At 48.4% G+C, this 14,945-nt stretch overlaps 1 protein-coding gene across 1 annotated transcript in view; it reads right to left on the reverse strand.

The window, feature by feature from the left end:
• Positions 1–14,415, reverse strand: part of PI4K2A (phosphatidylinositol 4-kinase type 2 alpha) — a 33,261-nt gene extending 18,846 nt beyond the window's left edge. The window contains exons 1-2 of the mRNA XM_051824042.3: positions 13,892–14,415; positions 3,823–4,023 (exon numbers count right to left, since the gene is read on the reverse strand). Of these exons, the coding sequence (XP_051680002.1) occupies positions 3,823–4,023; positions 13,892–14,326 (636 nt within the window). The 5' untranslated portion in view covers positions 14,327–14,415. The remainder of the gene's footprint in view (positions 1–3,822; positions 4,024–13,891) is intronic.
• Positions 14,416–14,945: the final 530 nt, after the last annotated feature.

Consider the following 14,945-nt stretch of genomic DNA (forward strand, 5'->3'; position numbering starts at 1 on the left):
ATATGGGTGCTGGTTCAAGTCTCAGCTGCTCTACTTCTGATCCAGCTCTCTGCTGTGGCCTGGGAAAGCTGTAGAAGATGGCCCAAGTGCTTGGGCCCCTGCACCCACATGGGAGACCTGGAAAAGCACCAGGCTCCTGGCTTCAGAGCGGCACAGACCCGGTTGTTGTGATCATCTGGAGAGTGAAACAGCGGATGGAAGACCTCTCTCTCTCTATCTCTCTCTCTCTCTCTGCCTCTCCTTCTCTCTCTGTGTGTAACTCTGAATTTCAAATAAATAAACAAATCTTTAAAAAAAAAAAAAAAAGACACCACTCTGGATGCAAACATCTCATATCCCAGAGCCTGGGTTCAAGTCTCACCTCCAATTCCCAACGCATGTCTTGAAGAATCTGCAGTTTCTTCATAACGTGCATTGTCCATGAACTTTTTGAAGACCCCCTATATGCATGAATTGCAAAATTTCTTGCACAAAGTAAATTTATCTTTTAATTCCATTTTCTACAACTTTTTGAACTACCCTCATTGTAATAAATATCTAAAATCAAATTTCTAAGAAAATTCTTTTCCTAAGTCCAACACAACTAATCATTTTGCCCATGTACATTTGAGGCAAAACAATTCCCTCCTATTCATTCTACCACCCATCCATACACCCAGAGGTAACAGGGTATGTAAAAAGGATATGCAGAGCCCTGTAGTAGGCCCTTCCTGCCTTACAAATCAGAGCACTCAGGCACAGGAATGCAGGACAAAGGGCCTTCCCAAGGCTCCCTTGCCAGATTCCACAGTGAAAACCTTGGTTTCTCTCCAGGCATAAACCACCATTTTTTCCCTTTTCAGATTTGTTTGTGATCATTCTTCCCAACAAACCACTTTTTCTCTATGACTAATGAAACTATCAAAACCTGCAAACTCACAGGAACAGCCCATGAGAATTAAGAGCCCTATTATTAGAAGCTTTGTAAGGTGAGTCCCATTTCCACAGTGACAGACGCTCTCATCAAGCAGAAGGAATCCTGCCACAAGGGTGGAGAAACAAGAAGAGGTCAGAGTCCTCCTACTACCCAGCAGCTGCATGTTAAACTTGCAAAATTCTGTCCCATCTCAGTCTCACGGAAGACAAGTATACTTGCTGTCGCTGACTTTCTGAAGCAAGGGAACCTTAGGCCTCATTAAGGTTCTCTAACACGGAAGGAAGACTGGAGATGGGAAGATGGGGATTGCGGGAGTGACATTCGTGATTAGAATTGTTCATAAAACTTCCACAGGCTACACATAGAGTGTTTACACTGAGCCAGGCACTGGGCTGTGTACTTTACACAGGCTAGTTTGTATAATCTTGATGGGTGCTCTACAAAGTAGTAACTATATCCCCATTTTTACAGTGAGGAATCAGGCTGGGGCATTAAGTGACTTGCTCAAGGATCGCACAAACAAAAAGCTGCAGAGCCAGAATTCAAACTCAAGCCCGCTGCTTCTCAGACACTGAATTCGGAGCAGCAGTGCAGCAGGCAGCTTGGCGCCGGAGGCAGTCTTCTATTGCCTAGCAAATGAAGAAATTACACAGTGATGAGCAAGGAGCATTTAAGAGTTTCTGGAATCCAGGAGAGGCCTAGTAGGAGGATTTCAGCTTAGGCAGGAAACTTAGGAACATTACGTAAACTAGGTGCTCAAAGTATGCTGTTGAATTTTGAGCACACGCAGAGAAAACTAAAGCATAAAGGGAAGGAATCAGCTGCATGGCCAGGCAACGAATGAGATGTCAAATGGGAACTACAGCCTGGTGAACACTCCCTCCACAGAACTTAATCTGGGCTATTTTGATACTATTTCTCACAGCTATCGAGACACGCATTCACTGACCCAGCCAGTACTGACACTGGAGGAGGAAATCTCCAGGAGAGGTCCCTGACCTCTTCACACTTACAAACTAGCTGGCTAATTGTTTGGAATTTACTGGTAAAGGGGCAAATACTGTCAAACATCTAAGATAGTCACATGTTCTTCTAAAATACCCTGAGAAAACAGAAAACACGGGTTTGAAGGGAAGTTCCTATCTGCTGATCAATCACTTTGCTCACAGAGTCTGAGATCTAAAACCTGTGAAGAAAACCTCAAGCGGGGGTTTTTGATCCAGGGGCATGGTCCCCAGAGGGTCCATGGACGGACCTCAGATGGTCTATGAACCATCTTCCTGAAACTGTATACAAATCACTGATTGGAAACACATGTATTTTCCTCTGAGAACCAGATCTACAGCTTTCATCAGGTTCTCAAAGACAGGTGAGACCTGGAGCCACTTCTGCAGCCTTAGGGCAGCATTCCACTGCAGTTGTTGCCAAACTTCAGGGAGCCACAGACTCAACAGTGCTGGTGTGTCCCCAGATGTTCATAGCTGCCCAGTAGATTCCTCCCCCTATAGCCTCGCAGTACAGAAATTCTTACCCTGGTGTCCATAAAACTCTGAGTTGATTCTGTATTGAAGCTTATCTGGGGGTGGGGGAGTGGAGAAGGGTCCAAACCTTTCATCAGAACCTCAGTGAAGTCTGTAGCACAAACAAGGTATGTGCAAATCCATCCTATGCCAGCATCTGCCTGCATCTGGGACCCCTATTTTGATATATTCAGACAAGTCCCATAATTCCATAGCCAAAAAATAGGTAAGGGAACTTACTTTCAGACCCTTACTTCAACCTTCAACCCATCCTAGACCTTCTTGCCAGACCTTGCCTAAGTACTTAGCTGACATCAGCTGGTCCATTCTTGACCAAATCCAAATGGTGGAATGGTTCAGAAGTCTAAAAGAGTGAGCTGCAAAAGCAGCTAGATTTCTAACTAGCTTGGGTTTACCCGGGATCCAAGAGCAGAGGGAGCCCATAATTAGAAGTATGTAAAGGGGCCAGCGCTGTGGTGTGGCGGGTAAAGCTGCGCCTGCAGTGCTGGCCTCCCATATGGGCGCCGGTTCAAATCCTGGCTGTTCTACTTCTCATCCAGCTCTCTGCTGTAGCCTGGGAAAGCAGTGGAGGATGGCCCAAGTCCTTAGGCCCCCGTACCCATGTGGGAAGACGCAGAGGAAGCTCCTGGCTCTTGGCTTCAGATCAATGCAGCTCCAGCTGTTGCGGCCAATTGGGGAGTGAACAAGCAGATGGAAGACCTCTCTCTCTGCCTCTCCTTCTCTCTCTGCCTCTCCTTCTCTCTCTCTGTAACTCTGACTTTCAAATAAATAAGTAAATCTTTTTTTAGAAAAAAAAAAAAAGCAGCATGTAAAATTCCTGAAACTACATGCAAAAATTGTGTATCCTCTCAGTATAGTTTTTATCAGATGATCAAATAATGAGCTTAAATCCCTACTACTGGCCGGCGCCGCGGCTCACTTGGCTAATCCTCCGCCTGCGGCGCCAGCACCTTGGGTTCTAGTCCCCGTTGGGGCTCCAGATTCTGTCCTGGTTGCTCCTCTTCCAGTCCAGCTCTCTGCTGTGGCCCAGGAAGGCAGTGGAGGATGGCCCAAGTCCTTGGGCCCTGCATCAGCATGGGAGACCAGCACCTGGTTTCTGGCTTTGGATCGGCGCAGTGCACCAGCCGTAGCAGCCATTTGGGGGGGTGAATCAATGAAAGGAAGACCTTTCTCTCTCTCTCTCTTTCACTGTCTAACTCTGCCTGTCAAATAAATAAATAAATAAATAAATCCCTACTACTATCAAAAAAAAAAAAAGGCTGAGAAACTCAGCATCCAAGCACAAACAGTCCCCACTGGACCCAAGGTTCCACTAGCCCCAAGTAACTGACCAGATGCTGAGGCTCCCAGGAAATGGGCACTGACCTTTGTACGGGGTACAATGTTGAGCTCCAGTTTTTGGTCCACCAGGCTGGCCCCTGCCTCTGAGAGATAGCCCTGGTTGAGGACAAGGCAGTCACGTCCAAAGCAGCAGGGACAGCACAACTTCTGCAGCCACTTGGTCCACTTGGGATTAAGCTGCCCATATGGCTCTTCATTCTTGGGTTTGAATACAGCAATGATCTTCTATATAGGCAAAAGAAAAAGAGAACCTTAAAGGCAAGTTGATAACAGTAATACATTGATTAAGCCAGGAAGAATCTAGAAGGGCATGAGAAGGGACAAGCTATCCCTACTTCCAGTCAGATGCAGGCTCCTCCCCAGTTTGTAAGGGGAAGACACCAAATCATGTGTGCAGCTAAGAGAACCACTGCCAGAAAGGGGTGTGGCCAGTGGAGTGTGAGTCTCTGTTCCTCCTGCTGCCTGGTTCCTTTTCACCACCTCTCTTCCCTCAGAAACGCACCCACCTCTTACTTGGTGCCTCAAACGAGGTAAGTGGATTTCTATATTTCTAGGAGCAAGATACAGAAGCCGACTCAGTGGCATATCTGCAGTCACTGGCAACAATCTTTTGTCAGTATGGTGCTGCAGGGAGTGCGCACACACACACAATGTATCATGCACACACACACAGAAGATACCAAAGTAATCTGTTCCCCAAGGAGTGAGGAATACTTTATCATGGATACTATGTCATCTTTCTTCACACGTCTATCTGCCCCTTTTAAACTACAGGATACTCCTTTATATGGCATGCCAGAAATTTAACACCAATAAATTCCAACTTCTTAGCAATATACAGACACACTGTTGCTCTGCATCAAACATGTAAAGACTTAAAAATTATCAACTGAAAGGAAGTAAGGAGGGCATTATGGAATGAAATTAAGGAAACTCCTTCATTAGTGGTTGATTTCCTTTGTCATCCTTACTATCTCACTCCCCTGGGTGTCAACAAAACTTTAAACGGGGGTCAGCACTGTGGCGTAGTGGGTAAAGCTGCTGCCTGCAGTGCCAGCATCCCATATGGGCAACAGTTCAAGTCCTGGCTGCTTCACTTCCAATCCAGCTCTCTGCTATGGCCTGAGAAAGCAGTAGAAGATGGCCCAGTGCTTGGGCCCCTGTACCCTCATGGGGGAACCCAGAAGAGGCTCCTGGCTCTTGGCTTCAGATCGGCACAACTCTGACCATTGCAGCTATCTGGGGAGTAAACCAGTGTACGGAAGACTTCTCTCTCTCTGCCTCTGTAACTCTGCCTTTCAAATAAGTAATTTCTTAAAAAAAAAAAAAAAAAAAAAAAAAAAAAAAAAAAAAAAAAACTAAACATTTAGGCACAACAAGCTGAAAAAACAACCAAAGAGAAAAATCACAGTAGAAAAAAAAAATCTGCTACTTGGTTAAGACAGGTTCTTCTAAGTAATTCTAATAGGCAAGAGACCAGGACTTGAGCTGCCACAAAGATTAGATTCATTTTCTCTAGCAGACAATAATTTAATTCTCAAAGGTCTTCAGAAATACGGGATGCCTGGAAACCAAGGCCCTCCCTCCCAAACATTTTCTTCCACAAGCCATTCAGCCCTCTGAGGTTTGCACTGATCTCATTCTCTCCAACCCCAAACTGGTAATTCAAAGGAAGAGAAGCAAACATGTTCTCCAAGTGATTCATTTCGCATTGTATGACTCCTTCTCCCCTCACTCCACTGCCAACTCAAGCCAATCTGGGTCATAAGACATCTTGCTGTGGGTGTCACTTCCTGAGTGGCAGGTCACTGCAGATAACATACACCCATCTGGCTCCATTAAGTTCATACTCAATTAGGAACTGCCTAGGCTTGTGCCTCTAACAGTAATTGGTCAATAAATAAGGAGGCCAGTTCCTTCAAAGAGAAGCACAGAACTCTCCTTCATCCAAAAAGACAAACAAACTTGCTTATTTACTGGGAAGAATGAAGTGTACACATTCATATCCCAAGACTTCAGAACGACTCTCCTACCCTAAGCAGCTACCAAGAGGCCTCAGTCAGCTGACTTTGTCTCTGCTCCCCTGGAACTCCAGCCTCTAAGCAACAAAGCAGTGGCACCCGCAGGCTCACAACTGAGAGAATGATGGATACGTCCACTGTAACTCTCTGGAACCTGCACAGCAAAACCACGGCGCAGCTTGAAACACATCCCAGAACACAACAGTCAGTTCCAGGAGAAACACAATGTGGACTGCAGCAAACTGGTTCTCCGTGAAAGACCAAGACATTCCCACAGCCAGGGCTGAGGCTTAACTACTTCACTTAAAGAAAGCAGAACTTGAAGAGCTAGACTGAAGCCAATGCCATTTATAGACCGACCCCTCAAACTTCTCAACTCTCCTGCACGAGGAAGAGAATCAGAAAGCATTTCACTGACTCTTCAAAGCATTCATGATTTCAGTGGTCTCCGTAGTACAGGGGTTTTGTTGAAGACCACTGTTTGGACTAGATAAATGAAGGACTGGGAGGGTAGGAAGGATGGGTGGACAGAAGGCCACTGACACAGAAAGGAAGACAAGCGCCCTTTAGGACTAAGCAGAAGCCTCAGTTCAATTCAACTCTGATGATGGGTATTCAACATCTAGTTTGTGCAAGACAATGTGCAACCACTGGACAGATTTCCTAGACAGAGACCTAAAACAGCCTCCGGCCCCAGTTCCAAAGCTGATGCTCACTTCATAGGATCGGCTACCTTCCCGACTACTCAAGAATACTCTCCTCATTCATGGAGAACTCTAAAGCCACTCAAATTAGAAAGACACCCACCCACATTCAGCTGAGAGAAAATGACTACTGACTCATCTGTCTGACCACCCTCCCTCTTCCCTAACAGACTGACAGTTTCTTTATTATATCCAGCAGAAAGCTTCTGTTTGGAGTCGATATTTTAAAAACATGTTCCTTAACACGCACTCACTATTCACCCTATAAACGCAGCAGGTAAGGTACAGATGGCTTAAGCAGCAACAGCCCATAAAGTCAGAGATAAAAACAGCCACACAAGGAAACAGAAGCTACTTACTGGCTGGTGTCAGGACCCACAACCAGTTACTGAAACCTGGAACCTGGAGAATTCCCTATACCCTTCGAGCAGGGACAAGGAGGATATTAGGCCATGCCACAAGCGGCCCTTTCCTCCAAGACCCAAAAGACAGTTGAGCACATCAATATCATATTGAAGTATACAGAACTTTCATGGTCAAATGTATAGAAATGACCTTTAATAACAGTTTTTGATTAAAATTTGGTAAACATTAAGTGCATCATTTTCTAACTTTAGGGTCTCAAGATTGCTTTAAACTCTTAAAAATTTTTAAAGATCCCCTCAAAAGCTTTTATGTGGGAAAATGCTATATCTGCTGAATTTGAAATGCAAACTGACATGTGAAAGCTATTTATTAATCCAATTAATAAAAACAGACCTATTACATATTAGCATAAAAATATTTTATGAGGCCGGCGCTGCAGCTCAATAGGCTAATCCTCTGCCTGCGGCGCTGGCACCCCAGGTTCTAGTCTTGGTCGGGGCACTGGATTCTGTCCCGGTCACTCCTCTTCCTGTCTAGCTCTCTGCTGTGGTCCAGGAGTGCAGTGGAGGATGGCCCAGGTCCTTGGGCTCTGCACCCTCATGGGAGACCAGGAGAAGCACCTGGCTCCTGGCTTTGGATCAGCGCAGCATGCCGGCCACAGCAGCCATTGGGGGGTGAACCAATGGAAAAAGGAAGATCTTCCTCTCTGTCTCTCTCACTGTGCACTCTGCCTGTCAAAAAAATTTTTAAAAAATATTTTATGAAAAATATTTTCACACGCTACTTTAGTGAGCAGATATTTTTGCAAATGTTTCTAGTGTTTGGCTTAAGAAAAGACAACTATATCTTCACATCTTTGGTAGTCAATCTATTTTGACATCACACATCATGAGGTCTCTGCAAGTCTCCACTCTACACTAGGAGGGAAATGAAAATGGAAACAGCAAGTAGAATCAGAATTAGTATGAAAATAATTTGACTATGGCTCCCATACAGGAATGCTTAGGGGTCCCTGGGCCACACTCTATAACTGCTGTATTCTGTATTAAGAGGTTGGAAAGAAATAGCTTGACTTAGTTATTCAGGTGGAGATTTATTTACATGCTAACTTTTACAAAAGGAAAGGATAGGCTACTCCAAATATATGAAACCTGAAAGAAGCTGAGGTCCAAACAGACAGAATGTAGTGAAAGAGATGAGTCTGATTTTCCCTTCCCATGGTACAGACCCAATCTGCCTCACCCATTACAACTGTGGCTTGGGATGGCTTCCTATAATGGATGGTAGACGATGCTTAAAATTTCAAGCTCTACATCAGTATATGAGATACAAACGTGACTGTCTCTTAACATTTCAGAAAAAGAATTTTAGGAGCAGGCAATTTGGCCTATGGGTTAAGTTGTCAGTTAGGACACCCATGTCCCACATCAGAGTAGCTGGGTTCAGCCCTAACTCTGGCTGCTGATTCCGGCTTCCAGCTAATGCAGACATTAGGAGGCAGCAGTGATGGCTCAAGGGATCGGGTTCCTGCCACTCATGTGGGAGACCTGAATTAAGTTCCCAGCTCTTGGATTCAGGGCCATTGTGGGCATTTGGGGAATGTAATGACCTCACTCACATTCTGCTTCTATCCCTCTCTCTCTGCTTCCAAAATAAAGAAAAAGAAAAATCACTCTATGCTGTTTAAAAAAAAAAAATCTTTTTCTGTTTGAAATTCTATTTGGTGACAAGTATCATTGTGATTCTCCACCGAGAGGATGGACATCAGAATTTCCTGATGGGCACAGGAAGCTGGAAGCAGCATATTTTAAAATGTAATAATTTTATGGTCGGCACCACAGCTCACTTGGCTAATCCTCCGCCTGCAGCGCTGGCATCCCGGGTTCTAGTCCTGGTTGGGGCGCCTGATTCTGTTCTGGTTGCTCCTCTTCCAGTTCAGCTCTCTGCTGTGGCCCGGGAAGGCAGTGGAGGATGGCCCAAGTGCTTGGGCCCTGCACCCGCATGGGAGACCAGGAGGAAACACCTGGCTCCTGGCTTCAGATTGGCGCAGCACGCCGGCCGTAGTAGTCATTTTGGGGGTGAACCAACAGAAAAAGAAGACCTTTCTCTCTGTCTCTCTCTCTGTCTAAATCTGTCAAAAAAATAAAAAAATTTTAAAAGTAACAATTTTACATTTGAAACATGGAAAACGATGTTGATGATGAATAAAGTATGAAGGGATTTCAGTAAGTTCTTTGAAAAAATGAATTAAAAGACAAGTTATTTCACTGCAAAAATTTCTCAAGCCCAGGCACAGCTGTTACATATGTATTTTCCACAAACTTTTTGATATATCTGAGAATTTGTTTATTTGAGAAAGCTCTCATCTGCTGGTTCATTCTCTAAATGCCCACAAAGACCCCAGTCGGGGATCAAAGCTGGGAGCTCAGAATGCAAGCCAGGTATCCCACATGGGTGACAAAAATCATCCACCAAGCTGAGCCATCACTGCTGCCTCTGGAATCTGCATTAGCAGGAAACTCCAGTCAGGAACTGGAGCTGGGACACAAATCCAGGCACTAAGGCACGGGACATGGTGTTCCAACCAGGGTCTAGCTGCCATACCAAATACCTGCCCCTACACGCTCAGATTTTGAAAAGACTGACAATCACTGATCTGAGGCCATGTAGGTTGTATCTTTACAATCATAATTGATGTTTTGATGCAAATAACACTTAGCATATCTAATGAATTGTCTCAATGTATGAAAACACCTTCTCAAAATTATACCACTTTTGCCTTATTCAAAACCATGTATCCGCCAGCGCCGCGGCTCAATAGGCTAATCCTCCACCTAGCAGCACCGGCACACTGGGTTCTAGTCCCGATCAGGGCGCCGGATTCTGTCCCGGTTGCCCCTCTTCCAGGCCAGCTCTCTGCTGTGGCCAGGGAGTGCAGTGGAGGATGGCCCAAGTGCTTGGGCCCTACACCCCATGGGAGACCAGGAGAAGCACCTGGCTCCTGGCTTCAGATCAGCACGGTGCGCTGGCCACGGCGGCCATTGGAGGGTGAACCAACGGCAAAGGAAGACCTTTCTCTCTGTCTCTCACTATCCACGCTGCCTGTCAAAAAAAAAAAAAAAAAAAGTATCCAAGAAAGTCTAATCCAGAGGTCAGTAAATACAGTACTTAAACTCTGAGCTCCCACTAACCACCATGAACTATGCCATGGGCTTCCACATGTGATACCTAATCTAATCCTCTTAAACTAGCAAGTCACATGCTGTTTGTGATTCTTAGCAATATGAACATCTAGTCTTCCCGGCGACTTGAAAGAGAAACTGCTCAAAGAATTCTTTTGTAGTTGAGTGAGCATGAGACCTGCAGTGCAAGGACGAAAGTGAGGAGGGAAACGCGAGCGCTCTCCACCACGGCTTCTCATCTAGCATTTTCCATCTTACTACTCCAGGCCCCTTGCTCACCCTGCGACGGAAACCATCCTGAGCTGGGGAATGGAATCACGGCTGTCAGCTTCCAGAACATTTCACACTGTCTAAGTTCTGAAAGAGCTGTCACAGAGACTGCTGCTTCCCTCCATCTCCGTTCCCCTTCTTGCCTGAAAACAAAATCCCTGATTTTTACCAGAGCAGCATGAAGACTACCGTTCACAAGCACTACTAGAGCAGTGAACAATGGCAACTTCTAGGCAGTACCTTAAAGGGCGGGGACATACTTTCCTTCTCCCCCAGCTGGAAAGCAGGCAAGATGTCTACAGCCTTAGCAGTCGTCTTGGAGCATGAAGAGGAAGACGCAGGATGCTGATGAGCTAGAAGAAGCCTGTGTCCCAGCGAACAGAAGTGCCACCGCAGTCTGTAGGTTCATCTATCTCCCCTGTGAGGGGACTTTTCTTCAAGTCATTAAAACCTCTATCAGACGTAGCCAACTTCAATACTAACCGATACAGTTGCCGAAAAGAGAAATCGGAAATTCAGATGACTAACCCTGAGGCCGCAGAGCACAGTGGTCAGGAGCACGACCCCTTGGGCCAGTCCAGTCCACCTCCACCCTTCACTAACTGTTGAGACCTTGGGCCACAGTGTGTGCCTCAGTGTTGTCACTGGTGGGGAGGACAGACCCTACCTCCAAAAGTGGTTACGAGAAGGAAGGTATTATTTGCAAAGCATTTAAAACAGTACCTGGCATGTGGTAAGTATTTGCTGAAATCAAAATCAATAAATACCTTTGTATCAGGGCCAAAGATGACAACACCAACTATAGTTGAGTCCGTGGGCCAGGCTAAGCCTCCGCGGTGTTTAGGAAGTGGTCTTCTGCTGGAAACCACATTTTCCTTGGTGGGAGCACAATGGCTACACTGGGAAGTTTTGACCAGGCACCTGTGCCTCAGCTTCCTCTCCAACAAAGGAAAGTGCTCTTCCAGAGTCTGGGATCCTAAAAATCACCGAGAATCACCCCTAGGGTCTGTCACTCTCGTGGCCCATGTTCTGACATGCTGGTACTTGACCTGCCAGGTAAAATGAGAGCTCACATCATCCCCGCCTGCCAGTGCACCAGCTCACCTCTCAGCTGACCTGACACACTTCCAAGGGAGCTGTAACAGTGTCACCAAGAAAAAAACCCTCCTCCTGTACCTATCCAAGATAATCTTAGCCCATTCTTACCTCAGCCAACAAGCTAAAAAGAAAACCCTCCAAAGAGACAACAGAAAACAACTCAGATCTCAAATCTCATGCTGTTCGCAAACAAAAAAGATGACAGCATCTTGCTCACATTTGGAGCTCAGGAAACACTCTTCTTTGCCTCCAGAATGATGGCTCCTATTTGTGCTTTCAAGCGCCCTTATTCGAGGGCCTTGGAAAGACTATCTCAAAGCTTTCCCCAACTCAGTACTATAAACTCAGTCCATGGCAGAACTGCTCTCTGATTTTTTCACACAGGGACCACTCTGGGTGAATAACAGCATCATTCAATGAACGTAACCACACTAGCAAGTCACAGCCTATCCTGACCTCTCAGGACTCCTGGCAAAGCGGCACATGAGAGCTGGTGTCATGGCACAGCTGATCAAGCCCGCGTCACACATGGGTACCAGCCCCAGTCCCGGCTGTTCCACTTTTGATTTGCAGCAGAAGATGGTCCAAGTACTTGGGACCCCTGACACCCACTAGGGAGACCCAGATGTAGTGCTGGCTCCCTGGCTTCAGCCTGGTTGCAGCCATCTGGGGAGTGATCCTAAAGATGGAAGACCTCTCTCTCTTTCTCTCTCTCTCTCTCTTTCTCTAACTCTGTCTTTCAAATAAAGAAATAAATCTTGAGGCCAGTGCTATGACATAGCACGTAAAGCCACCACCTGAGGAGCCAGTGGCCCATATAGGCACCGGTTCAAGTTCTGGCTGCTCCGCTTCTTTTTTTTTTTTTTTTTTTTTTTTTTTTTTTTGACAGGCAGAGTGGACAGTGAGAGAGAGAGACAGAGAGAAAGGTCTTCCTTTGCCGTTGGTTCACCCTCCAATGGCCGCCGCGGCCGGCGCGCTGCGGCCGGCGCACCTCGCTGATCCGATGGCAGGAGCCAGGAGCCAGGTGCTTTTCCTGGTCTCCCATGGAGTGCAGGGCCCAAGCACCTGGGCCATCCTCCACTGCACTCCCTGGCCACAGCAGAGAGCTGGCCTGGAAGAGGGGCAACCGGGACAGAATCTGGCACCCCGACCGGGACTAGAACCCGGTGTGCCGGCGCCGCTAGGCGGAGGATTAGCCTAGTGAGCCACGGCGCCGGCCGCTGCTCCGCTTCTGATCCAGCTCCCTGCTAGTGCACCAGGGAGGGCAGCAGAGGATGACCCAAGTGCTTGGGCCCCTGCACCCACTTGGGAGACCCAGAAGAGGCTCCCGGCTCCTGGCTTCAGATAGGCCCAGCACCAGCTATTGCGGCCATTTGGGGAGTGAACCAGCAGATGGACGATCTCTCTGTGTCTCCCCCGCCCCCCCTACCTCTGTAGCTCTACTTTTCAAATAAAATGTAAAAAAGAAGATGAAATAAATCTTTAAAAAAAAAAAAAAAAACACAAGGCCCAGGTAAAGGGTTCACACAGAAGAGATGTAGGGAAAATTTAACACCATCATCTTAGTTAAGTATTACAATAATATTCTCTTCCAGTAGACATTCTGGTGCATCTGAAAACTTCGACAGGGAAGGCTGATATTTCTTAACCCACCAATCTTTCAATGAAAGCCCTGGTTTGATCAAATGCCTTAAATTCTGCAGCTCTCAAAAAGCTTAAAGGTTCTCAGCTGCCTTGGTCATTCCACATCCCATCCCCATCCCCCTTAACAGGCACGCAGGTGAAACAAATAAAGGTCACCACAAACACTTCGCCCTTCGCTGAAAAGCCAACTGCTGCTGACAGTGCTGGGAGAAACGAAAGTAAAAGGCAGCACACAGCCCCCATGTTTCCAAAAGTCCACTTGGAATCTTTTCACAGAAGTGAGCAATACCAGGGCAGATGACATCGTGCAGGCCGCCCACTCTGTCACCAACGTCTGTGAACAGGCGACCCGGGACGGTGGCATGAGACATCGTCACGGCACAAGGCTGCAGGTGAGCGCTCGGGGCCCCGGATGGCTCACCATCCTCCAGAGCAGCGGCACAGCGCTTCGTCCAGAAAGAGAACAGGCCAGAGCCTGCACATCTGCAGATCAACGGCCACGCAGCAGTCCCCGCAGCTTAAAGGGCTGGAAGGACCCTAGCAGAAGGCAGACTATCCCCACGCGACTCGACTCCGTCCAGAGGCGCACTGCCCCCCACCACACTGCGGGGCCCCTGGCCTCTATCTGGGCAATTTCCTCTTTTCATTTTCCGCTCGGTCCTCCCCCGCCAGATTCTGATTTGTTTCTTCATTCCGCAGAGCCTCCCCGCCTCCAGTCCTCAGGGGCACCCCGCAACCCCTCAATCCTCCCCACTGCCCCGCGGTGCGAAACCTCCACTCCCCCGGAGCCCTCCCGCCCCGCTCTCACCCCCTGAGGGTCCTTGACGAAGTAGCTTCCGCTCGAGCCCTGGTAGATGCGCTCGGGAAAGATGCCACGCTCGATGGCCAACTCGGCCTGACGCACCACAAACTCGAACTCGGGGTCCTCCGGGAACTCGTTCCGCTCGCGGTGGGCCTGTGCGGCGTGCGCCGCCGCCGCGGCCTGCGCCGCCAGGGCTTGGGCCTGCGCCGCCACGGTCTGGGTCTGGCCTTGGGCCGACGCGCCCCGGGCCCGATCCAGCAGGGGCTGCCGCTCCCGGTCGTGGCCCGGCGAGCCTGGCGGAGAAGGGCCCGAGCCGGCCGCCGCCGCCACTCGCACCGCGCCCCCCGGCACCTGCGGAAAGTGAGCGCCGGAGCCCGACGGGAAAGTGTACTCCGGGGGTTGGGCCCGCTCGGGGGACACCAGTGGGCTCGTCTCGTCCATCCCTCAGGCCGCCGGCTCCGGGACCCGGGGCGCCCGGCACAGCTGAGCTCGCGGCCGGGACCAATCCGCGACACCCCCCACCTCCCTCCCGGCCAACCAGGCCGCGGCGCTTCCTTGGCCCCGCCCCTACCCTGCCCTGTTTACTTGGCGACGAGTAGGCACAGCCCCTCGCGCGCCGACAGCAACCAATCAGAACTTACTCCTACGCAATCGCTGCCTCCGCATTTTTCTCCCGTCACCTTCAGTGGAGACTGCGCATGCTCCAGGAGCCAGCCCAGGGTCAGACACGCCCTCTGCCGCGACCACCTCGGCCCCGCCCTTAGCTTCCAATTGGCTGACAGGTCTGAGGACGTTTTCAAAACAGCAACCTCCCTATCAGTCCTTCATTAACTGGGGGCTGGCTGTGAGGCTTTGTGTCATTAATTGACCACCTACTATGTTGTAAGTGCAGGAGAGATAGCAGGAAAGCAAAGAAACAAAATCCCCGGTGCTACCTCCATCAGAAGTTTTTAAAAAGCCCAGTCTGGGACATTTCATTGGAACGCTTGCTCGAATCTCCGCCGCTTCGCTTCGCATCCCGCGTCCTCGCCGATGCACCTGCGAAAGCAGCAGAGGATGG

This window comes from Oryctolagus cuniculus, chromosome 15 (assembly GCF_051225735.1).
Source record: "Oryctolagus cuniculus isolate XC-2025 breed Fujian yellow rabbit chromosome 15, ASM5122573v1, whole genome shotgun sequence".
Lineage (NCBI taxonomy): Eukaryota > Metazoa > Chordata > Mammalia > Lagomorpha > Leporidae > Oryctolagus > Oryctolagus cuniculus.